At 51.4% G+C, this 21,725-nt stretch overlaps 7 protein-coding genes across 7 annotated transcripts; 3 read left to right on the plus strand and 4 right to left on the minus strand.

The window, feature by feature from the left end:
* Positions 1–237: 237 nt before the first annotated feature.
* On the minus strand, positions 238–1,630 carry BO86DRAFT_389366 (uncharacterized protein). The gene is made up of 2 exons (XM_025672111.1): positions 1,131–1,630; positions 238–1,085 (listed from the first exon to the last, which is right to left on the minus strand). The coding sequence occupies exons 1-2, from the start codon at positions 1,206–1,208 to the stop codon at positions 330–332; spliced, it is 834 nt and encodes a 277-aa protein (XP_025527497.1). The 5' UTR covers positions 1,209–1,630; the 3' UTR covers positions 238–329.
* Positions 1,631–4,399: 2,769 nt separating this feature from the next.
* On the minus strand, positions 4,400–5,445 carry BO86DRAFT_389367 (sulfotransferase family protein). The gene has a single exon (XM_025672112.1). The coding sequence runs from the start codon at positions 5,364–5,366 to the stop codon at positions 4,581–4,583; it is 786 nt and encodes a 261-aa protein (XP_025527498.1). The 5' UTR covers positions 5,367–5,445; the 3' UTR covers positions 4,400–4,580.
* A 735-nt stretch (positions 5,446–6,180) lies between these two features.
* Positions 6,181–7,239, plus strand: BO86DRAFT_389368 (alkylmercury lyase family protein). The gene has a single exon (XM_025672113.1). The coding sequence runs from the start codon at positions 6,291–6,293 to the stop codon at positions 6,966–6,968; it is 678 nt and encodes a 225-aa protein (XP_025527499.1). The 5' UTR covers positions 6,181–6,290; the 3' UTR covers positions 6,969–7,239.
* A 431-nt stretch (positions 7,240–7,670) lies between these two features.
* On the plus strand, positions 7,671–11,605 carry BO86DRAFT_339140 (NACHT domain protein). The gene is made up of 7 exons (XM_025669000.1): positions 7,671–8,227; positions 8,290–8,664; positions 8,728–9,288; positions 9,351–9,456; positions 9,517–9,774; positions 9,826–10,268; positions 10,324–11,605. Exons 1-7 carry the CDS (start codon positions 7,732–7,734, stop codon positions 11,544–11,546), a joined length of 3,462 nt encoding a protein of 1,153 aa, XP_025527500.1. The 5' UTR covers positions 7,671–7,731; the 3' UTR covers positions 11,547–11,605.
* Positions 11,606–11,853: 248 nt separating this feature from the next.
* Positions 11,854–14,548, minus strand: BO86DRAFT_313518 (DEAD/DEAH box helicase; the record flags this gene model as incomplete). The annotated part of the gene is made up of 10 exons (XM_025668010.1): positions 11,854–12,139; positions 12,195–12,380; positions 12,443–12,551; positions 12,702–13,268; positions 13,338–13,519; positions 13,570–13,600; positions 13,652–13,775; positions 13,828–13,897; positions 13,956–14,054; positions 14,109–14,548. The coding sequence occupies 10 exons, from the start codon at positions 14,546–14,548 to the stop codon at positions 11,854–11,856; spliced, it is 2,094 nt and encodes a 697-aa protein (XP_025527501.1).
* Positions 14,549–16,796: 2,248 nt separating this feature from the next.
* On the plus strand, positions 16,797–18,692 carry BO86DRAFT_95453 (MFS general substrate transporter). The gene is made up of 2 exons (XM_025677827.1): positions 16,797–17,195; positions 17,244–18,692. Exons 1-2 carry the CDS (start codon positions 17,050–17,052, stop codon positions 18,568–18,570), a joined length of 1,473 nt encoding a protein of 490 aa, XP_025527502.1. The 5' UTR covers positions 16,797–17,049; the 3' UTR covers positions 18,571–18,692.
* Positions 18,693–18,971: 279 nt separating this feature from the next.
* Positions 18,972–19,316, minus strand: BO86DRAFT_274752 (uncharacterized protein; the record flags this gene model as incomplete). Its single annotated transcript, XM_025667254.1, has 1 exon — positions 18,972–19,316. A coding segment is annotated over one exon (345 nt), but the record flags the coding sequence as incomplete, so codon positions are not given.
* Between the last annotated feature and the right edge of the window lie 2,409 nt (positions 19,317–21,725).

The following is a 21,725-nucleotide window of genomic DNA, read 5'->3' on the forward strand; positions in this document are numbered from 1 at the left end:
CAGGAGGAAAGAGACCCAATGATGGATGCTGGAAGGGAGGATGTAATTTTCGAGCTGTATCCACCGCATGAGCCACTTGAAAGAATAAACCGCTATCAATGACCCAGGAATCACCAGCGACCAAAAGCCCGAGAACATTGTATCATGCCGTACGGAATCCAAGGGGAATCGTTGGGAATGGGGTTGATATCGCGTCCAGAATTTGAGAGATAGTGGAAGGTGGCGCTGGTACCAAGGCAAGTAGGGATCATAGATTCATTCTCAGGATAATATCCCAAATAAAGCTAGCGAGCAGCTGTACATATAACACTACCACCAGACACAGCAGTTCAAAAGATAATTCCCGCCGCTCTGAATCTCTCGAATGCCTCCAGCCAGCCATCAACCGGATCTCGCTGCTCAGTAAACCCCACCGACCTCAACCTCTTGGAACTGAACTGTCGGTCAAAAGTGAGCCACCACCCAACGGAATCCAATTGCTTCTTCCCCTCACCAACGCCGCAGGTCAGTCCCTTCGGAACCCCATTTTGAGCGAACAGATGGCGGTATTTGTCGACATATTCACTTGGTTTGAGAGTGTCGTCTTCCGCTGGTCCCACCCCTTTCAGCCCGAACCAGCCCGCGATGCCCGGCCACAGGTCGCTAGCGCTTACGGGCGTATCGTTGTCTAGCATGTTGATGATCTTTCCACCGCATGATTTGGGATGTAGTGCTGCATGGATTGAAATGCGCCCGAGAATCTCACTCGACACGGGCGTGTACAGCGATCGATAACCAGCCTCACTCCCCGGAAACGGAACCTCGATCTCTTTGTCGGTGGAGCCTCTGTGATTGTATGCATATAGAGAAAGGTATTGCGCCCAGTGAAGAGCAAGGGAGTACGCCGAGCCATTGGGAGAAAACCCAACCACGGCATCCGGACAGACCTCACTCCAGGTCCAATTGCGATCCTTGCTGGCTTCAGTCAGAATCTTTCGAAACCACGGATATGCGACGGTTTTGGCGTAGTCTGCCGGTAAGCTGTCGGCCATGGATTCTTCGAGTGGTGGCTGGAAGACGCCACTGGGATTGTAAATACCGTAGCCCTGCTGATATTAGTCCTCACTCCCGTTACATGACCGAATGCTTACCCTTGATCCGCCGGAATACACAAACGACCGGAGCCTTGGGGCGACGATGTTCAATGCGTCGGCCAGTCGCTGCATCATACCGCAGTTCTGGGTACACTCTTGGATATGGTCATCGTTGAACGGCGCAAAGACTTATCGATGTTGGTAACTCGTCATCTAAACCCTGCTTCCGACCGATACCTACCGAAATAAAAGACGTGGGTTATCCCTTCCGCGCCGGTGACCTTTTCTTGTAATTGTTTTGCCAGATCATCTGTGTTTGTCTGTAGCAAATTAATCCCGGAAACCAGTCCAAACGAAGGGCTGTTCGGTCCTGAAGGCAAGCAGAGGTCAGACTCGGCGACGGGTCGATTGAGGACCGCGGTGACACGAGAGAATGGGCTTGATGAGGGGTAACCGGAGAGCAGCTGGTTCAAGGTCGCCCATCCGAGCAGTCCAGCTGCCCCGAAGACGATGGCATGAGAGTCTGTCGCCATTGATGGTGTGTTGTCAAGTGGCAGGATAATGCAGTATGTATTATCAAACTCCTCGGCTCTCACTGAGATATTTAAGATCTCGGTAACTTCGGGCGGGGTCTATTTTGGGGTTAGCTTGGCCCACGCAATTAGCGGGCCCGACATGATTCATAATGAGTGCACACCTACGAAAAATGAGTGCTGTGAAGAATATGAGCAACCAGGACTCGCAGGTTGTGAATTAAAGGGCATGAGAAGGAGTCAACTTGTTCCTTCCAGTGTGGCAAATTTTGAAAGTCAGAAGTCAGCATATACAGAAATTCTTACATGTTTACAAGTTTCTTCACAACAGTCTGTCCGTGGAATGCGGCTTAGTTCTAGAAAAAAAAACTTGGTTGAATCATCAGGAAGCCGACGCATATGAGCGCATAGCATAGTATTATTGGTTCGAAGGCAATCTTTCAAGGACCACATCTGACTCAACCAGGCTGTTTACCTACCCCTGTTGTCGTAACATGGATATGCTTGGTTCCACCAAGTCAATATTCTGTTACGACAAACAGGCGATTGAATGACGATCTGGTAGGTGATAAGGATTCTCTAAATATGAAACATAACGAACTCTCTTCAAGCAGGATGGAAGAGTGAATCCCAAGGCCTATGGGTTGTAATTTCTCTGTTCTGATTGTTGGATGTCCTCTAGTCTTACATATTCTAAGAAATATTGTTGATTACAGTTAGTAGTCTCTGTAGGTATTTCCCAACCACGCCTTTGGCGGCTAGACGAACCGTGATAGGTCTTCCTTGTCCTGACCCCAGCTCAAGTGATAAGTGGTCTGGCAGTTCTCTTATCATTTAGAGGTAATGCTTGGGTGCACAGTCAGTCGGACACTCATGTTTTCAGGCCGCAGATAGTCATTGAGCAGAAGATATTCCCAGGAATCTCTCTACTCGTTCCGTTTCCGAGCTTGACGTGCCCATCTTGAAATGATCTAACCGCTACAGTACTCATGGTCGGAACAGCGAGATCACCTTCGAATGGCCTCTCCTCTGCTGCAGAAGAGAGCCCTTTCCTGGATGAATCTCTCCCATCGTTTTCACCGCGGCGCGTTCTTACACACTCAAGGAAACATCCTCGGCGATATCGGTGATAACATCTCGTGCGGACTTGATCTGATCAGCAAAAGATATTAGCCTAATGGAATACTGGATCCCGGTGGCTACGATCACCAGAATTGCAGACGCGGACCCGACTGCTTGCATTGCGGCGGCAGTTGACGATATCATCATCCATGGCCGGCTGAACTCTTTCGAGATGTGGACCCCGCATATGAGACAATAGTTCAGCCACACTGTGGGGATTGATGAGTCGAGTGGATCGCGGTGGGGCTGCTCAGCTGGCATTCTTCTCGGGAAATTCCTTGGTAGGTACCATGCAGTGGGACATGAACGCCACTATCTTGTACAGACACGTTTGCTATTCTGCAGATCACTCTCGAAATAATCATCGATCTACGAACATGAGTCGCTGCGCACAGCCGCCTCCGCTACCCAGGACCTGATCAGGTACTTACATATCAGCCCACCGAATCCCCCCCTTTCACAAGCCTCTACATTCGCGCAACAAATCTCTCCATTTTTACTCTTTCCGTCCTACTCCGGCCCTATTAACCACCATGCGGCGAATGAACGACGACGACTACCGGGAACTCGAGGTTGGCCTTGGGCCGCTGGGATGGGGCATCTACTATGCCTGTATGTACTCCCCGCCGATCAATCTAGCTCTAGCACTCGATTGCTAAAGACTTCAGGGAACGCATTCGCGGACAGCGATGACCACCCCGAATGGAGGACCGGGGTCAACATGACGGGCTGGACGCTCGCCTGCAACGACAACGACGATCTCGTCTTCCTGAAGACGGAAGGGTACACCTTTGCCTACTTCTGCCACAACAGCGCGCCCGGCGGCGCCTACTTCACCCTTCACAACTTCTCTGTTAAGTCGCGCGAGTCGGATGCCAAGTTTATGGTGATGCACCCTTTCAGCGGCGGGTGCGATCGGGATCAGATGGTGGAGTGGGCGCGACGCTGGAGCGGTTATGAGGTGACAGGAGACGAGAAGGAGTATTATATGCAGCTGATTCGGGCGGCGAGGGCGGGAGAAGGGCAGGAGGCGTAGAGATTGTTCAGTATAGGTCGCAACCTGAATCTATTAAGACATCGCGCATCTCGACCCTTCTATGCAGTACTGAGACCCCGTATGTACTTTTAGGTCTATCTGGATATTCTTGCCCCTCTCTACGCTGTCCCCTATTATTCAGGTAAGTCAGCATCGGGCACCATATACCGTACTACTACATCGACCGTCTCCACCGCTGGCCTCCTCTGCCCCTAGTATCGGAAATGGGCACAGCCGGCTGGAACGGGGCTCGCGTCCGAATTCGATTTACGGTTAGTCTAGTACCCCACCATCTATCGGAATCTCAGATTATTAGCCCAATAGAGGGGTAGACCGTAGAGGCCTAATCTCATAGATCGATTGTAAGATCGCGGCCCTTGCTTGCCATCATGTCTCACCTTCTGGCGGCCGAACAGAGTAGAGTGTAGTTTTGCAGTAGCAAGACAAGTGGGATGATACTAATTGAGAAACAATAAGAAGCAAAAACATACAACAGAAGGGATTCGCTGGTGGTCACCCACCCAACTACTAACCTCCCGGCGTGTGGCTTAAGTACGGCTGAGCGGACGGGAAGCCCTGTTTTCCACACCCTGTGGTCGTATGTACAATACAGAAGCAAGATTAGACTCTCATTCCGCTCAACAAGAAGGATTATCAACGACGCCATTACTTGAAGACCGACTGTTGCTTAGCCCCTTCCCTTATATACTATACTGTACACTGAATGCCTCCGGTTGCACCTCAGTTTCCTCTTCCAACCGTGATGACTAGATCCAAGGTATCACGGACCTGTTTCACGCACCCAACCGCCCTTATTCACCTCGCACAACCCCACCACCAGCCCCCCACCAACCCGACCACCGCAACCGCAACAGCCCAACGCAACAACCCGCGCTTGATATGATACTCCGCAACGCGATCGATAGCCTTGGAATCATTGATGCGGGGGAAAGGAATCCCCTGGGGCACCTCCTTTCCCAGCGCCCGACACAGCGGCTCCCAGCCGTCCCTGACATCGAAAAACACCAGCCGATCCGCGGGCACGACCTCCTTCAACCACTCGAGATGACGATCATAGATCCAAACGTTGTCCCGGTGCCCCTCGTAGATTCGATCCCACTGCCGTTGCAGCAGTGCGATGTAGGTCACGAAGTGCCGCATCCCCGGCAGCGGCAGCAGCACGGCGCGCAGAAACCACAGCTGCGCCAGCGAGCTGATCTGCTGCATGCTGCGCACCCAGCCGTCGCGGTCGCGCACCGTCACGATCACTTTCGCGTCTGGGTAGAGTGCGAGTAGCTCCGGGACGAACTGGCTGGCGGGCGCGTCGGTGATGGCCGCGTAGCCGGCGGTGCGCGCGCGCAGGAGCTCTAGCGTTTTGTGTTGGTTGGGCTCGCCGGCCAGCCAGCTGCGCAGGATCGTGTTCCACGCGGTAATCTCGGTGGGCGGGCCCATGGTCGTCTGCGTGCCGCCGTGGTACACGGGCCCGCCGTCGAGGAGCATCTCCAGGGCGGCGCTGAATGAGGCGGTCCCGGTGCGGGAGAGGCCCGCTCCAATCACCTGGAGCCCGGTGCCGGGCCGCGGGGCGGAGGCTTGTTGACCCATCTTGCTTTCTGGTGAGAGAGATAGAATTGGGGCTTGTAGGTTGAGGTTGAGGTTGAGGTCCCGGGAAATAGGATTCTTTTGATCAGATCGTTGGTGTCAAGATTTTACGATTTTCATTCCTCCTTTTATGTGCGTTATGATGGCCTAGAGGTTTAGTGCTGACGTTGGTCGTGCAGGGGTGCAGATGAGAGGGGGGGGGGGGGGGGGAGGAATACAAAACTCGTAGGTCTGCCTATCAATATGGTTCTATGTGTCTCCATTTTACATCATATGATTGATAATTGGTACATACTAGTCTTGCCGCCGCAACAGTGATGCACCACTATATCCTGAGTCCTCTTCCACCGCTGCCTCCTCCGCCCAGAGTATCGGACTCAGACACAGCCGGATGTGCAGCCCTGAGCACGCGTCCGAGATCGATATGCGGTTAGTATACCCATCATAGATGATATCATTGGTTCGATGGCGGCTAGGCATAATCCCGAAGGTCGAGAGTTCGATCCCAGCCCTTGCCAAGTATAGAGTGCTGGTAGAAGATTATGAACCGGGCAGGGCGACGCAGTTAGATAATGTTAATCCGCTTAATAACTCTCATGAACATACATGTAGTGCCCTGCCATCGACCTTCGTATGCTCTGATCCAATACATTCTAGAAAACTTTCACACTCATGAAAAACGCTGTCACTTACGCCCTACGGAGCGCAGCCCCACCCAAATGTAGAGTGTGATTGGCAGTCCACCGATCCGATACACCGGTATGACATGATAGAAGGTAGATATCAGTATCATGAATATAAAAGGACAACCCCTGTCGTTTTCTCTTCTGCTTCTCTTCACAGACCAAGTGCTGCGTCGCAACACACAAAAGAACAAAAGCTTGTTGGCCCCTACAGCATTTCGAACCCATGATTCCTCTCGCCATCATGAACAACTCCAGTCTCCACGAAGCCATCATCTCCTCCTTCCTCACCAACCAGCGTGCGCCCACGATCCGCGAGCTCGCCACTCGCTTTCAATGCACTGAGCCGGAGGCACGACAGAGCCTGCAAGCACTCGCAGACTACCACGGGGTAGTCCTCCACCCGCACTCCGACGAGATCTGGGTGGCGCACCCATTCTCCACCGCCCCGACAACCTGCATCGTCTCCTGCGGCGAGCGCAAATGGTGGGGCAACTGCGCCTGGTGCTCGCTCGGGGTAATGCAGCTGGCCGGCGGCACGGCCTCGCTCACCACCCGCCTGGGCGCCATCGGAGACGAGGTCTCCATTGCCGTGAAGGACGGGGAGCTGGTCGACAAGGACTACGTCATCCACTTCCCCATCCCCATGGCCAACGCCTGGGACAACGTCATCTTCACCTGCTCCGTCATGCTGGTCTTCCGCAACGAGGCCGAGGTTGACGCCTGGTGCGCCACGCGCGGCATCCCCAAGGGCGACGTCCGGCCCATCGACCAGATCTGGACGTTTGCCAAGGAGTGGTACGGCCGTCATGCCGATGCGGACTGGACGAAGTGGTCGCTCCGCGATGCAGTTGAGATCTTTCGTCGCCATAATCTGACCGGGCCGGTTTGGGCCATCGGGGGCGATGCGGAGCGCTTTTGAGGGTGGTATGCTTGATGAGTACGTTATGCTGCGTGTTGAGCGGGAGTGTGGCTTGTCGAAGATGAATCATGCGTCTAGTTCTCAGGTATTTGTAAGGAGGTGTCGTTGACTCTTACTGAGATCGTGCAACTTGGGAATTCATCCAGAGCAGGCTAGTTCTATTCGCTAGATTAGCGCAATGGGTTTCATAGATTCACAGAAAGTAAGATTGTCTGGTTGGAAGAGTAGAATGGTGGATACCCGTCCATTTTTTGAAGCTTGGGTTGTAAACAATAAGATGTCAAAATCCAAAGTTTCCCTGGCTAGTCAAAGGAAAACCAAGACTAGATTTACTATTTACATTCACAAAATGTAAGCATCCCTACCAAGCCCTACCGGTATGAACGTTGGAACGTAGCCCTCTTTCTTTATACCCTGTGGCTGTGTGTCCAAGGTAGTGGGAAATTATGCAGAGTACGGGTAAGTAGCTTAGCTATGATCAAACCAGATGGCACGGTGGCAGGCATAGTCCATCGCTTACTCAACCCAGAAGAAGAAATATGCATGAAAAATGACTCGAACGACAAAGGCTTGGACATGGCCCTACAACTGATACTTGATTGGAGCAAAGGGACAGGGATTATCACGCAACGACGCAACACAGCCACAGCGCCAGCCTCGAGCGGCTTTTGGCGCCTAATCATGAACCCAGAACCAAAATCTCCCAAATTCTTCCCGAACAACTATTCACAGCGAGTGATAGCTATTGAGAAGTGTTTCGAGCATGTCTGCTACACAGAGTCTCATCCAGAACGCCTTCGATGCCGCGGTGCAGGAGTTCAAAGCGAACCTCAACAACGACACAGTCTACCAGAAGATCCTCTCCATTACCTCCATCGATGAAGTCTACGACCTTACCGATCAGCTTCAGGCCGAACAAGGCAGAAAGGGGCATCTGCGACACCTAGCTAAGATCGAGCCTTACCTGAACCGTCTTCGCGACTACGCAGCAGTCATTGAAAACTTTGTCCAGATCAAACCGGAGGTCATGGCCCTTATCTGGGGTCCGATCAAGCTGCTGCTCCAGTGGAGTAGCGTTCTGGCTCAGTCCTTTGATGCAATCCTTCAGATTACGGGCGATATCGGGGTCTTGCTGCCGGAGTTCAAGGATTGCGCGGTCTTGTTCGCGCAGAACAGTCGTATCTATGATCTGATGGTGCTGTTCTTCAAGGACATCCTGGACTTTTACCAGGTGGGGTTGAAATTCTTCACCATGTCGCGTACGTATAGACGGTAAAAGGCTTCGGGCCCTGAGCCCAAATGTGACGCTGATTCCGCATAGGTTGGAAATACTTTTTCGAGTCTGTCTGGCCCCACAGAAGAGATCGCATCAACCTGGTCAAGACTCATATCGAAAGACACGCTTTACTCATGCGAAATGGGGTACGCCTAGAGCACATTCGCGAGGAACACGAGGCTCGATTGAAGGCGTTGGAGCATTTCAAAGCCGAGGAACGTGCTCAGCGACTACAGCAATATCATGTGATCAAGACCGATGTTAACCCGAGGATGTATGATGACAAGCTGAACTGGTGTCATGGTCGCATTTGCGATGGATCGGGCGCATGGCTGCTTAGGGACAAGGCTTTTACTCGCTGGTTGGATTTCTCTGCTGGGACGCCGCCCGTTCTCTGGCTTCAAGGCATTCCAGGTGCCGGTATGTGAGCTTCGAAGGACCCATTGCTAGCGGAAGAGACTGACACCCAGAGATTTTGTGAAGGCAAAACATTCCTTGCCAGCTTAGCAGTGGACAAGGCGCGCACAGTAGCCCACACGGCCTTCGCTTTCCTGAGTCACACATACAGTAGCAATACCTCAGCTCTGAGCGTGCTGCACTCTTTGATATTCCAGCTCGCAGGGCGAAATGAGGATATGCAGGATGTGCTCTGCCATTCCACCCACGATCGCATTCGGAGCGATGTTACTGTTGCCGTCGAGCTTCTCAGAGACTTATTGAATTGTGCGGGTTCTGCATTTCTAGTTGTCGATGGTGTGGATGAGATAGAAGAGCTTGAGCGTGGTATTCTCCTCAAGCAGCTTCTGCTCCTGTCCGAAAAGTGCCCCGAAACGCGGATTTTCATCAGCAGTCGGCGAGAGAGCGACATTGCCGCCAGTCTGGAAAAAATAGCGGAGTCAATTCGAATTGACAAAAGAAACGAGGAAGGAATTCAGGCATTTATAAGTCAGCAGCTGAGACAGATGTTTGACAGTCGTGAATTTCTACCCGACGTCCAGACGCAAATTCGCCAATCCATGGAGCCGCTAGCTTCAAAAGCCAATGGTAAGACAGATAATCGACCTGATGTATCAGATCTTATTGATATATGATTGACCCGACCTTAGGGATGTTCTTATATGCCAAGGTTGTCTTGAGCAGTATTGAGCTGCTAGACGACGTCGCGGAGATTTGCGAAGCGCTGAGCCTCCTACCAGAAGATCTGGACAGCGCGTGAGTCTCATACATAATATTGCGAAGAACCAATGCTCAAGGCTCACATGTAAACAACAGCTATGCGCGAATTCTGCTTCGGATCAATAATCTACGACCGGCATCTGTCAAGGCAAAAGCCAGAAGGATACTAGCTTGGGTGGGCTGCTCACCCACGCCATTAACCTTGCGGGAGATGGAACAAGCTTTGAGTATTCAACCCGGGAATTTCAATGCAGGAAACAGGCTGAGCGTAGCTCCAAATCTTAGCAAGCTCTGTGGACCAATAATCGAAGTTGCCGGCGAATACGTACAGTTCGTCCATTTTACGGTCAAAGAGTAGGCACATATGCAATGGTGGCTCTCTAAGCACATAGCTAACCAACTCAGATACTTCTTTAGTACGGCCGTCAGCGGTCATATAAGCTTAATCGATGGAACTCTCGACTTAGCGACAACCTGCATTACATATTTCTGTCAGGGATTTCACCATCCTGATGTCGTCAGCGATGACGATCAATTTACTCAGCATCTCATTGAAGGTAGTTATAGGCTGCACTACTATGCGCAGGAGAGATGTTTTGAAGTCCTTCAGATCTACCTACGCTTTTTGAATGGGGCAAAGGTCCCCTCGAGCCTTTTGAATTGCCTCAACATGTTGATGGCTACGCTGAGCAATGATCAATTTGCGCTCGCGCCGGTTAACGGACGCATTGTGGAAGCTTCATTTCTGCATGTCTTTCGAGCAGGTCACTCAGAGCTTTATCAATTCCTTGACAACGTCTACCGATTCCGTCATATGTGCTCACAAGAAACATATCATCTGAATGAAGGTATGCCCCTTATCGCACATTTGTTGGCCCGATGTGTGGATGATAATGTGTCTAGAAACGAAATGGGTTGATTTCGATCCACTAGTATCATCCCAAGTATCAATTCGACTTTACCAAGACATCAAAAGAATGCAGTGCGCTTCCGGCTCCCACAATCCCGGATGCCAATGCGGACTCCTCGACCGTGTGTTCGGTTTACAGCCCTACAAATGCGGGTATTTAAACTGCCCTCTTCAACGCCGTGGTTTTGAGTCCAAAGCAATACAAAAGCGACATGAAACCGAACATACCCGCGTTTGGAATTGCACTGTTCCAGGATGCGAGTATGAAAGAACTGGATTCTTGTCTGCGAATATGAGAGACCAGCATGCAAGCAAAGCTCATCGAAAGCCAAATGATTCGAATAAGATTCTTCACGACACTCATATGTCACCCGAGGACGAGGTAAAGTTTATCCTAGATCTAGTCAGGTCTAACGATATTGAGGCTATCGAGTCCCTTCCCCTTATGGTATTGGAGGCGAGCTTCCGATATTTATGGAGCCGACAGAAACTGGGAAAGATACTGGGAAGGTTTGGGTCTGCGCCAATTGCGGTGGTACTTTTGCCATTTGCCGAAATACAGTACGTTTATTCGGAAGCTATAAAGGATTCAAATACTGGCCTTCTCAGCTGGCTTCTTGACGCAAAACAAATAGTGGAATTGGATGAGCATGGAAGGCCAGTAGAGGTTGTCAAAGAATTCGCACTGTGCGATTCGGCAGAGATGCACGACATTGGCCGCAGATGGTTTGCAATGTTTCGAGATGTGGAAGGACTAAGTCCTAGAAGACTGTTCTGGGCAGTCATGAGCAAAGATGTGATTGGTGCTACAGCAAGCAAACCGGGCAGAGAAGACTTTTTAGTCTCACTGTGGGATTCTGTTTGGCCGGAAATCAGACAAATTGATATTTCGCAGGCGTTGATGGACGTTGCCAAGACAACTTGCTCTTTAAGGCTTGGGCAGATTCTGATTCAACATGGAGCCAATGTTAATTGGATTACCAAAGGTAGCAAGATTTCGGTACTCGAATATGCAACACGCAAATCTAGAGCGAAGAATGCCGAATTTGCCAAGCTTCTTCTGTTTCATGGCGCTGATGCACAGCTCGCTTCAGCCTCAATTAAAATGTCCGACCAGATCGGGGCGAAGGAGATATATCGTTGGCTCGGGGTTTCATGGAACGATTTGGTAGAACAGGCTAGGGCCCATGCAGATGAAAATGCAACTAGCCAATGACGAGTGACGTTGTATCTATGTGTCATATAAATGCACGCGAAATCCCGACCTTGAGCCATATATACACGTTAATGATTGTAAATCTCACATGATATTACCAGCAGACCGTCGATGATAATTTTATTGAATGATCAGAGAGCAAAGAACAGTGAGGAAGGGAAGTTTCCAATTCATCGGCAGGCTAATCAGCTGCCTCTGCTGGTGGTAAGTTACTCAGAAGAGCCTGTAGCTTCTGAAACAGATTTAGTCATATTCTATCAAGGAAGCACTCGGAAACAATACACTACATACCTTCCATCGCCTATGTTCAAGCTCTGCCTGTGACTTTGGAACGGAAGCTAACGACTGCTGAATGATTGCTATCTTGTCTTCTTGGACCCAACGAACGTACTACAATCCCGTCAGTATGATAATTTGATGGAAAAGTAAGTGTCACACATACATCCTCAATGGAGTTGACAGTGAGATATCTTGTAACGATAACTTCACGGGATTGACCTATTCGATGAACCCTGTCGACTGCCTGCGCCTCTAGCATTGGGTTCCAATGAGGCTCCATAATGTGCACGGAGTTGGCTGCGGTGAGGTCGATGCTGTGAATCCTCCGTCAGCCGACCAAACATGGAAATTGGATACATGTTCTCTCACCCTTCTCCGGCACTGCCAATGCTGGCCAGCATTACCGTGCAGCTCTCGTCCCTTGTGAATCGCTCGATCATTAGCTGGCGATCTGCTAAACTCGATCCTCCATCGAGCCGCACGAAGTCATATTTGTTGGAGTGGAGAACCGGGACCATCAGGTCGAGCATCTTGGTCCACTGACTAAAAACCACACTGTTGATCACTTAGTGGACTTGGAAGTCTTCGCTTGTAAGCGCGGAATTCTTGCAGCCTACCTTTTTGCAGGCATCAAACCTGATCGCGATGTGCTTCGTTGCTCCCTTTCCAAGTTTTTCACTAATGCTATCACCTTCGGAGATAAGCCCAAAGAAGACACTTGACATCCTTCCATTGTCATCTCATCTAGGGAATTAGTTGTACGTTTTGTAGCATCATACACGTCCCACAGCTTGGCACTGCCACCAGCAGCTCTATCACCAGCCGGTGTGCTATTGTCGAGAACAAAGTCTTCCTCATTCGAGCAGCCGTCCACACTTTCCCAAGGTGCGGCAATAACATCATCAACATGTCTGTCTCGGTTGCGCCATAGCTCGAGCGCGGATTTAGGTAGCAAGCGCTCACCATAATCGCATATTAGCCGCAGGATGTTAATCAGTGCGAGGGTCGTATCTACACCGGCTTGTTTTCCAGGATCCTGAGCCTCACCAGAGAGCTCCGCTGCCTTCTTGGATGCTTTCGCTTTGAAATAGTCATATACCTCCCGATCTGCGGCCGTCAAGTGAACCAATTCGGTTCTTTCAACCTTTTTGGGCAGCTGAAGGGCGGAATCAAGCGTCTTCTTGGTCCGCCGGAAAGCTGTGGCAGCCACGAGCGCTTGGAGTGTCTGGATATAGCCCGGTTGCTGACGCTTCACCGGCGACGCAATCCAATAATCAAATGCGGACTTGGTCTCCAGGACCGGCATTTGCATGAAGCTCAAGAGGGCACCATAGTCGTCAATGGAGTTTTGGATTGGCGTACCGGTGAGACACCATCGAACGTGCGCTTTCAGGGAGCTCACGGCCTTGAACACCTGTGACGACCGGCTCCGGATACGATGTGCTAGGCTGAGTCAGATCGCAACCAGCCCTATGTCATATCTTCATCTCAGCCTCTTTATCATAAGCATACCTTCATCTAGAACTATGCGATACCAAGTCTCTGTGCTTAAACCATCCTTTGTCCGCCAACCCTGGCGTATGGTTTCATATGTTGTAATGACAATATCGTACTCGCGTACCAGGGAAGGTTTAACTTTGCCTCGATTTGCGCCATGGTATATGAAGTACCGAAGTTGGTTATGTTTGATGTGTCTGGGGCCAAGATTAGCTGCGAAATGACAACATATCAAGAACACGCCTACGTTTTAATCTGTGTCTCCCATCCCAGAATAGCTTTGTGTGTCAGCTCCCGCTCATGGTAAGCCATGAAGCATTACAACTTACTGGTCTTCGGTGTGACGATCAGAGTCGTCCGAGGGCTGTCGGGAGGTGGCTGTAGGTATTCTATGGCATCGAGGGAGCAGCAGAGTAGTGCTAGAAGACTCAGTGTTTTGCCCAAGCCCATGTCCTGCACAGAGGTCAGACACAGTCCCATTGCAGGGGTAAAAATAAGAACTCACATCTGCGAGGATTCCGCCACGCATCGGTCTAGGGTCTGTGTCGATGGTCCCCGTGATTCTATGTCGGTATCTGCCACCAGTCAACGGCTTTCAAAAGTGTTAATCACCTAGTGCTGCTGATATCCTACCTGTGGTTCCCGAGCGCTTCCCAGATGGATGGAAATTTCAGACCATCGATTTGTCCAGATTCCCTTTCTATCATCATTGCCAAGGCCACTTCCTGGTGACTGCATCGAAATATCAGCGTCTAATTCGACCCCCTACACGAACATCTCACTTACGGTTTCAACCTCGACGCCAACCTTGGACTGGAGCAGGCTTCATAGGACCCCTCATAGGTGTTAACCGTGTCGAGGATCCGGAATAGCTCACTCTTGACCCCTTCATTCAACCTCTCCGAAACCTGCGAGCCCTGCTCATCGTCGGAGACCCTGAGTTCATCGATTCGAGGCATTTCACCCCCAGGTCGCACAAGATACTGTGGGTTCACATATGGGAATCTGGAGTCATACTCCACGCTTGTGGGATGTTGCAGGTACATTCCTGCGTCCGATAAGCAAGTCCCGACCGCGTCTTTGTCATTGATACTTCCGTAGACAATAACTCTCAGCTCTGGCTTCTGACACTCCCCAATCCCAGCATCCTTACTGAGTGGAGCGGCGAACAGTGTGCCGACCAACTTGACACGATGTTTTTTCAGCAGATCCACTAGCGCAGGCATAGCGACGATGCCTGCGTACTTCTTCGTGTCCGTGAAGGACATTTTGACGATTCCACCAAGGGCTGTTAGATCGACCCGGGCTGACTTTCGGTTTCGACTTTTTGTCTTTCCGTCATCCTTGAATGTGGAGGTGGCTTCAGCGGTAAGCTGGGAAACGGTCAGCTTGCGACAGGTAGGGATTGGAGATAGGTGTGATTCTCTACGTACCTCGCCAAAGCAAGTGTCCCATGTCACTGCGTCCGTTGATTCAACGCTTGTTACGGGCTCGCTTTGACATTTATCAATACACGCCCGGTACTGTTCCTCGTCTGTATCGGTCGTCGGTTCCTTTGACTTGTCGATGATCTTGAGTTGAAGCTCATTTGTACTAGGACTGGTACCGGATAACTCCATTTGAATTGCATTCCAATCAAAGTTAGGTTCAATCAATGGATCCAGGATGTCAGAGGTACCCTTAAGTTCCAGATCGGCACTGAAGCTCTGAGACTCTGCTGGGTCTTGTTCGTACCCTGGCAACTGCTGTCTCAACCACATGTCTGTTACAGGGTAAGGAGCGCCTCCTTGCCCTTACCAACAGATGTAATATTAGCCCGGGCGCAAGAAAAAGTACAGGCAATTTGTTCTTCCATCGCAAGAGGCTTACCACTCTGACCTAAGTCCTGCCAGTGTGGCGCATCAAGGGCGCCATGGCGGTCTTGCACATCAAAGCCCATATTATCCCCTAGCTGTGCACTCCAATTGCTGTCCGACATATCGATTTCCAGCCCGCGTAACGAATCAGACACCACGCCGGAATCCCGGATTAGTGCCCCATATGGATCCTCCACCCGTATCTCCGGACAACCCTGCTGTGGCCAAATCGGGCCGCCCACGTTACACCCGAAAGGGTCTCGATGGTCGTTAAACGGCTGCTCCCCGAACCAGTCGCCGTTTGGAGTAGTGATAGCATGCGTAAGGCTCTCTGCAGGTGTCTCGGAGCAAGCCCGCTTGCTACTTATGCTGCTCCCATCGTTATCATCCTCATCGTCAGGCAGCAGGCGCTTGCTTGCTGATCGCGACAAAGCCATGGGTACTATCCTCGACAGCTCGCGAAATCTCCGCCTTGCGACCTGCACCACGTAGTCTAGGGAAATCTGAAGTCGAACTGTAGGAAAGAGGGGCCTGATCTGGGTTTAAGACAGGTAAGATGCAGGTTCTCAGCCGTCTGATGCACCACGCCTCCAGGCTGGCGGTAGTCACAGCCACAACGGGATCATGCTGGCCAACACACATACGGGCAACCAATCAGATGGCTGAAAGTGGAAGAGGGGCTGACTGCGCCACGCCCTGGCTGGATGATTGGGAATCGCACTCCTCAATCTTTATATCAGAAGATACTAGAGCAGTACATTTCTGGTGTCCGCTGTTATTCGTTCATTTTTATGTTCAGTATGACTGTCACTGATTTGATGTAAAAATGTTTTCAAAACGGGTCAATTCATGGCCGCCCAGTTGACCGCCATCTAAGCTTCTTCTGGTCTGTATTACTTGTAAACGATTGATGAAGCTCAGGGATGGGCGATATGGAACGTTTTCTTGATTCCTTGGTGGTTGGTCGATTGATGAACCAGCTAAGATTTGAACGTGGGCAACTCGCTTGGTGCATCGCTTGGTCACGTGGCCTGGATTACGCAAAAACGCCAACCCCCATTCATACTAACTAAATCACCATCACTTCATGGTTTTTCTGTCTTCTTCTCTTGTTTATCGGTTTCACTTCTCTTTCTCTTATCTTGTGTTTCTTTTTTCATTTTCAAAACCAAGGCAATCATGCAGCTCCCAGCCCATTTCAACATAATCACAGTCGATAAAGTGACACTCAGGAATAGTCGGTATGAAACGATTTCTTGGATTCTTGGTGGTTGTTGGTCGTTGCTAATTGACTTCTCAATGTATAAACTCCTGGCTAGCTTGTTCAACCACTGCATCATATGGCTCTACTATCCGCTACGCTGACAATCACAACTCTGTATCAAACAGGTGCATTTGAAGAAGACGATTTCGTCCGACCAGTAGGCGGAGAGCATCCGCCATCCATGATCTATGGAATGCATTTACCGTCCGCGCGGCTGTACAAATGAAGAATACTTAACTTAAACCGAGTATTCTCAAGAATACCTACTCTCACGTCGAATGCTAAAACATTGGCGGTCGAGTCGGCACCCTCACTACCGATTCGGTTCAGGTGGCGCGCGGTACTAGCCGAATCCGCATCACGCGCACGCTTTTTAGGGCTGTAGGACACGGGAACAATCTCCACCTGGAGACCCTGTAGGGCCAGTCACCAAATTCCAGATGGGACCGGGAGATGCGAGGCTGGGGCTGCCGATGTGGCGGGTAAAGGTTCAGCCGCGGCACCCAACTCGGCAGTGGAATGGCCGTGACCCCCTTATCAGATCGCCCTAAAAGGCTTATCCCCTCCTTGGTCTGGTACAACCCTGATATTTCTCGCGGGGTTCAATATGGCGGACTCCAAAGCAGAAGTCACACTTACCGCTGGGTCGGTGATAGTCAAGAGTGAACCAATCTCGCAGTCACTGCAGAATGAGCCCAGCAGCACGCAGCCACCTAAAAATGAACCAGTCGCTGACCCTACGTATCCGAAATGGTGAGCAGATCACCACTTCGTTCCAAGTCTGCCCTTCTGACAGATCAGGCACTATGTCGCCATCGTGGCAGCCGGCTGCCTCATCATGATGACCACCTGCTCCTTCATCTTCGCCTTTGGAGTGTACCAATCCCTATACGAGGAGATGGCCGCGCAGCCCAACACCCCCTTCACAGGGGCCTCCACGGCACTCATCGATCTCATCGGCACCTTGGCCATCGCGCTCATGTCCATGGCCGGACCCTACGCCACCGCCTGGTCGAAACAATACTCCCCGCAAGCCGTCATCATCGCGGGCGGCTGGGTGTTTGGGGTCGCCTACATCCTTGCCAGCTTCAGCCGGGCGCTGTGGCATTTCGCCCTAACACAGGGTCTGCTTCTCGGGATTGGATGCTGCCTCGCCTACGTGCCCACCATGTCCGTGGCCCCGACCTGGTTCAGCGCCCGCCGCGGCCTGGCTATGGGGGTGATCATCTCCGGCACGGGGATCGGCGGCATGATGTGGCCCCCGGTCCTGCGGGCGATGATCTCGCACATCGGGTTCCGCAACGCCCTGCGTGTGTCTGGCTGTATCGCCACGACTATCGTGACGGGCGCTGGCGCCGTCCTTCGCTGGGAACCGCGGTTCCACGCCAACCTGAAAGCCCGGCAGCAGGAGCAACTCGCATCTAACCCCAGCAGCACCTCTTCCAGAACGCAGTGGAGGCGCCTCCTCACCGTCCCCCTTGTCGACCGCACCACCGCGTTCTCTGGACGCTTCCTCGCCCAAGCATCCGGCTGCTTCCTGCAATCTGCCGGGTACACAACCCCGCTCTTCTTCTACGTCGCCTTCGCGCAGACCCTGGGCTACAGCACCACCACGGCCGCCACCTTCCTGACAGTCAGCAACGCCTCGAACTTCGTCTCGCGGATTGTGCTCGGCCACCTGGCCGATAAATTCGGGCGCATCAACGCCCTCGCCGCGACCACGCTCGTCAGCGCCGTGGCAGTATTTGCCTTCTGGCTGCCCGCGACGTTCTCCCCGGACGGCGGGGTGCCCGCCGCCGCGGCGCGCGGCTGCTTCATCGTGTTCACGGTGCTGTACGGGGCGTTCGCGAGCGCGTACATCTCGCTGTTCCCGGCCTCGTTGGTGGAGGTGTTCGGGGTGGAGAAGTTTACTAGTGTGAACGGGGTGCTGTATCTCATCCGGGGCATGGGGGCGCTGGTGGGTACCCCGTTAGTGGGGTTGTTGATCCCCGAGCGCACGGCGTTGGTGGACGCCGGGACGTATCGGCGGGCGGCGGGAACAGTGGGCGCGTTGCTGATGGCGGCGGCGGGCGCGTGTTTCTGGGTGCGCTGGGAGATGAGAGGTAGTAATAGGGGGTGGAGAGTGTAGTTTCTCAGATGCTCGAGATAATGTACTGGAATGATTTTCGTGCATATTAGAACGATAGAGATTAATTAAGACCAACCTATAATACAGCCCGCCATATTATCATCACTAGGACTTAGGGTTGAGGCTGCCGGGAAGCTGAAAGAAAGGGGGGTCTGGGGGTTCTCCCCCAGCCAGCCACCTTCCCATGGTTGGCACATATTATCATTAAAGAACCACCTCAAGCTGATCCCCAAACCCAACTGATCAATTGCATACCTCCAAGGGAGAATCTAGCCCATGACCCCAAACAAGCACGAAGACACCACCATCCCCAGCACGACCCACCCGCCCATCGAAACCTTGTGCCCGACCACCGCCGCACTCTTGTCGGAGGTACTTGTGCCACTGGCCGCACTGCCCGTGCTGGTACCCGTCTTGCCCGCCTTGCCGGTTTCGGTGGACGAGACCTTGGCCGTCGCGCTGGCCGTCAGGTTCCCGCTGCAGAAGGCCTGGGTCACGGCGCCGTTGTCCTGGAGACATGCCAGCAGGGTCTTGACGGTCTGATCCTGCGCCAGACAGTACAGGCCGCAGTCGTTGTCGTATTTGGTGACGGTCGCGGGCGAGCAGCATTTGTCCATCACCGAGGAGAAATTGCCCGAGTTGGGGAGGGCGCAGGCGGCGTCTTGGACGGGGAGGACGTAGAGGTTGCCCGTGCAGGTGGCGGCTGCGGCGGAGCCGGTGGTGGCTGTTGCGGTGGTGGTTGCGGTAGAGGTGGACATTTTGGTTGCGGTCTGTAAACAGGTAGAGGTGTTGTTTTGGTTTCAAGGTGGTGGTAACGTAAGCGAGTGTTTGTGTTTGTGGTTGAGTTTGTAACGACTCCGTGTTGTCACTGCTGCTGTAGAGTATGCAGATAAAATCAACGACCGTGTGAAGCCCAAAAGACAGATAACTAAGTAAGGAGTAAGGTGGAAGAAGGAGAAAAGAAAGTGACACCAGCTGCGAGGGAGGAAGAAGGCAGCGGAATAAATACCCTTCCTTCCCTCGCAGCGATGATCACCCCATAAAACTTGATGTATTGCCCCCCATTCACTGCTGCGCCCCACCCGCCGACCCTATATTTATCCACAACCCTCCACACCTTGCCGTCATTGGGCCCGGGCCACGTCAATCCCTACTATTTTAGTCGGTGTGACCCCGGATCAACTGTGCTGCTGTCTCACCATTGTGTTGGCTGTTTTGTTTTTCTTCTTGGGATGCGGTATTAAGTCACTCAGTTAAAGTGGATTGAGAATTCATCGTCAGCTGTAAGCTTACCATGTACAGTACGTTATTATCTTTTATCTTGGGGGTTGCACTATATTGGTGATGGTCTACTGCCAGATATTTAATCTTCAAAATACTCAGTACAGCCAACCTGTTTAGCTTTAAGTTGTCCATATTTATTGCTGGCAATATAATTTTCGTGCACTATTCCTCTTAACTTCTAGTCACTATTATAACAGAAATAGTCCAGTATCGCTGACATGGACAACCAATTTCAAGTAGAATCTAAACATAGATATACTTCGCACAGTTCGAATCAGGACACCAGGAGACAACGCGCAGATTGCCGAACGTGATCCTAAGACTGCCCTCCAATAGCAGATCTCCAGTACACACAGAGAGACATATTTGCATCTTTGGCATCGATCAAGTGGTATCCGTGCTAAAAGATTACCTGTCATTTGTTCCGTGAAACTTTACTCAGTTTCTGTATAGAAGCTCGTGTCCACCCGCCCAATTACTTTCTTGTACTATTAGATTTCAACGAAGTCAATCAAGACCCTTGATTGTAAAATTTATTTAAAATCACATACCTATAGTTTTATGCTAATCTAGAAATAAAGCACTATAGGCTTGGCTTGGGGTTCACAAGTTTTAACACTGTAAGAGAAAGAGAGAATTGTAAACCGATGTTTGACCAGAATATAAATGAAGTACTAAGTATATGACTATTACACTTACATGTATCTAGAAATCTTGAAGATATCAACTAGAACACTTAAGATTCACTCTAATCTATCTATGCCGATCGTGATCACGGCATTTCTTCTTGTCGGCTGTGCGATGGTCTTCTGCGCAAACCTTGGCAGCTATATCACGACCCAGGGCTTTTTCTTGGGCGCGTATGAGATAGGAGGGATATTTCCGCCACTAATTACCACAGCCATGGTGTCCCACGCGGAGTATTGTCAGGGCCTTGGGAGGTGACGGTGGGGCAGTCTTTCCCTTCCTGGTTAGCATCATGGCACAGGAGATGGGCACGATGGTTCTGCATCCGATCCATTGGGTACTCTATATGGTCATGGTTCTCAGCTAGTTCTTTTTGCCCGCAATTTGGAAGCGGTCTGAGTGACGAGAGTCGCTCGCCATGGTATCTTATGGCAGATAATACATCTAATTTGATCGTACTAGTGAGATTCTTGGATATTGGGCCGGAATAGGTCAGCGTCATATTGCGAGCGGTGATAAATCAAATAAATTATGGTACAGTACAATGCTCAGTCCAGCAGCTGTCCTACCGCTGTTTATTGCTACTAGGCATACGGAGTGGCAGAAAGTGGCTCATGGGGCTCGACGCGCTAGGTGGGAATGAATACTGCTTTCTACATTTCACGTATTCAAAGCCTAGAAAGCAGGCAGCCGCCTGGGTCTTAAATCGTCCCTCAGCAGCAAGTTCCCGGCTTTTGCCCTCCCATCAACGCCGCGTAGACCGTGGTGCTGAGCGATTTTGGTCGCTCAATCGGCACTGTCCAACGCCCGATCAATAATCAGTTGTGACAGGACTCTCAGGGCCTTTGATACTCCGAACAAGTGCTTGCGGGTCTCTGACAGCTATTTGTCGAAGAGACGCGATTGTACGTCTGGTGACGGCCGACCCGACGCTCGGAGCTTTCTCATCGGAAATGACCGCATTGCGCTGGACAGTCGGACACTGCTCGTTTTCACTTGGTGTGAGGGTTTCGCGTCTTCAAAGATCATTCCCAGAACGATCTCTCTGAGATTATATGGCATAGATTAATGCACTTGTGGGGCCGGTGATTTACTCTCGATGAGTATGTGGTATGTACCAGCTCGCCCTCCTGACCGAGGTCTAGGAGGCTGGACTGGTGGATTGGCCTGCTACATGTTTCCGT

This window comes from Aspergillus japonicus (genome assembly GCF_003184785.1).
Source record: "Aspergillus japonicus CBS 114.51 unplaced genomic scaffold BO86scaffold_25, whole genome shotgun sequence".
NCBI lineage: Eukaryota > Fungi > Ascomycota > Eurotiomycetes > Eurotiales > Aspergillaceae > Aspergillus > Aspergillus japonicus.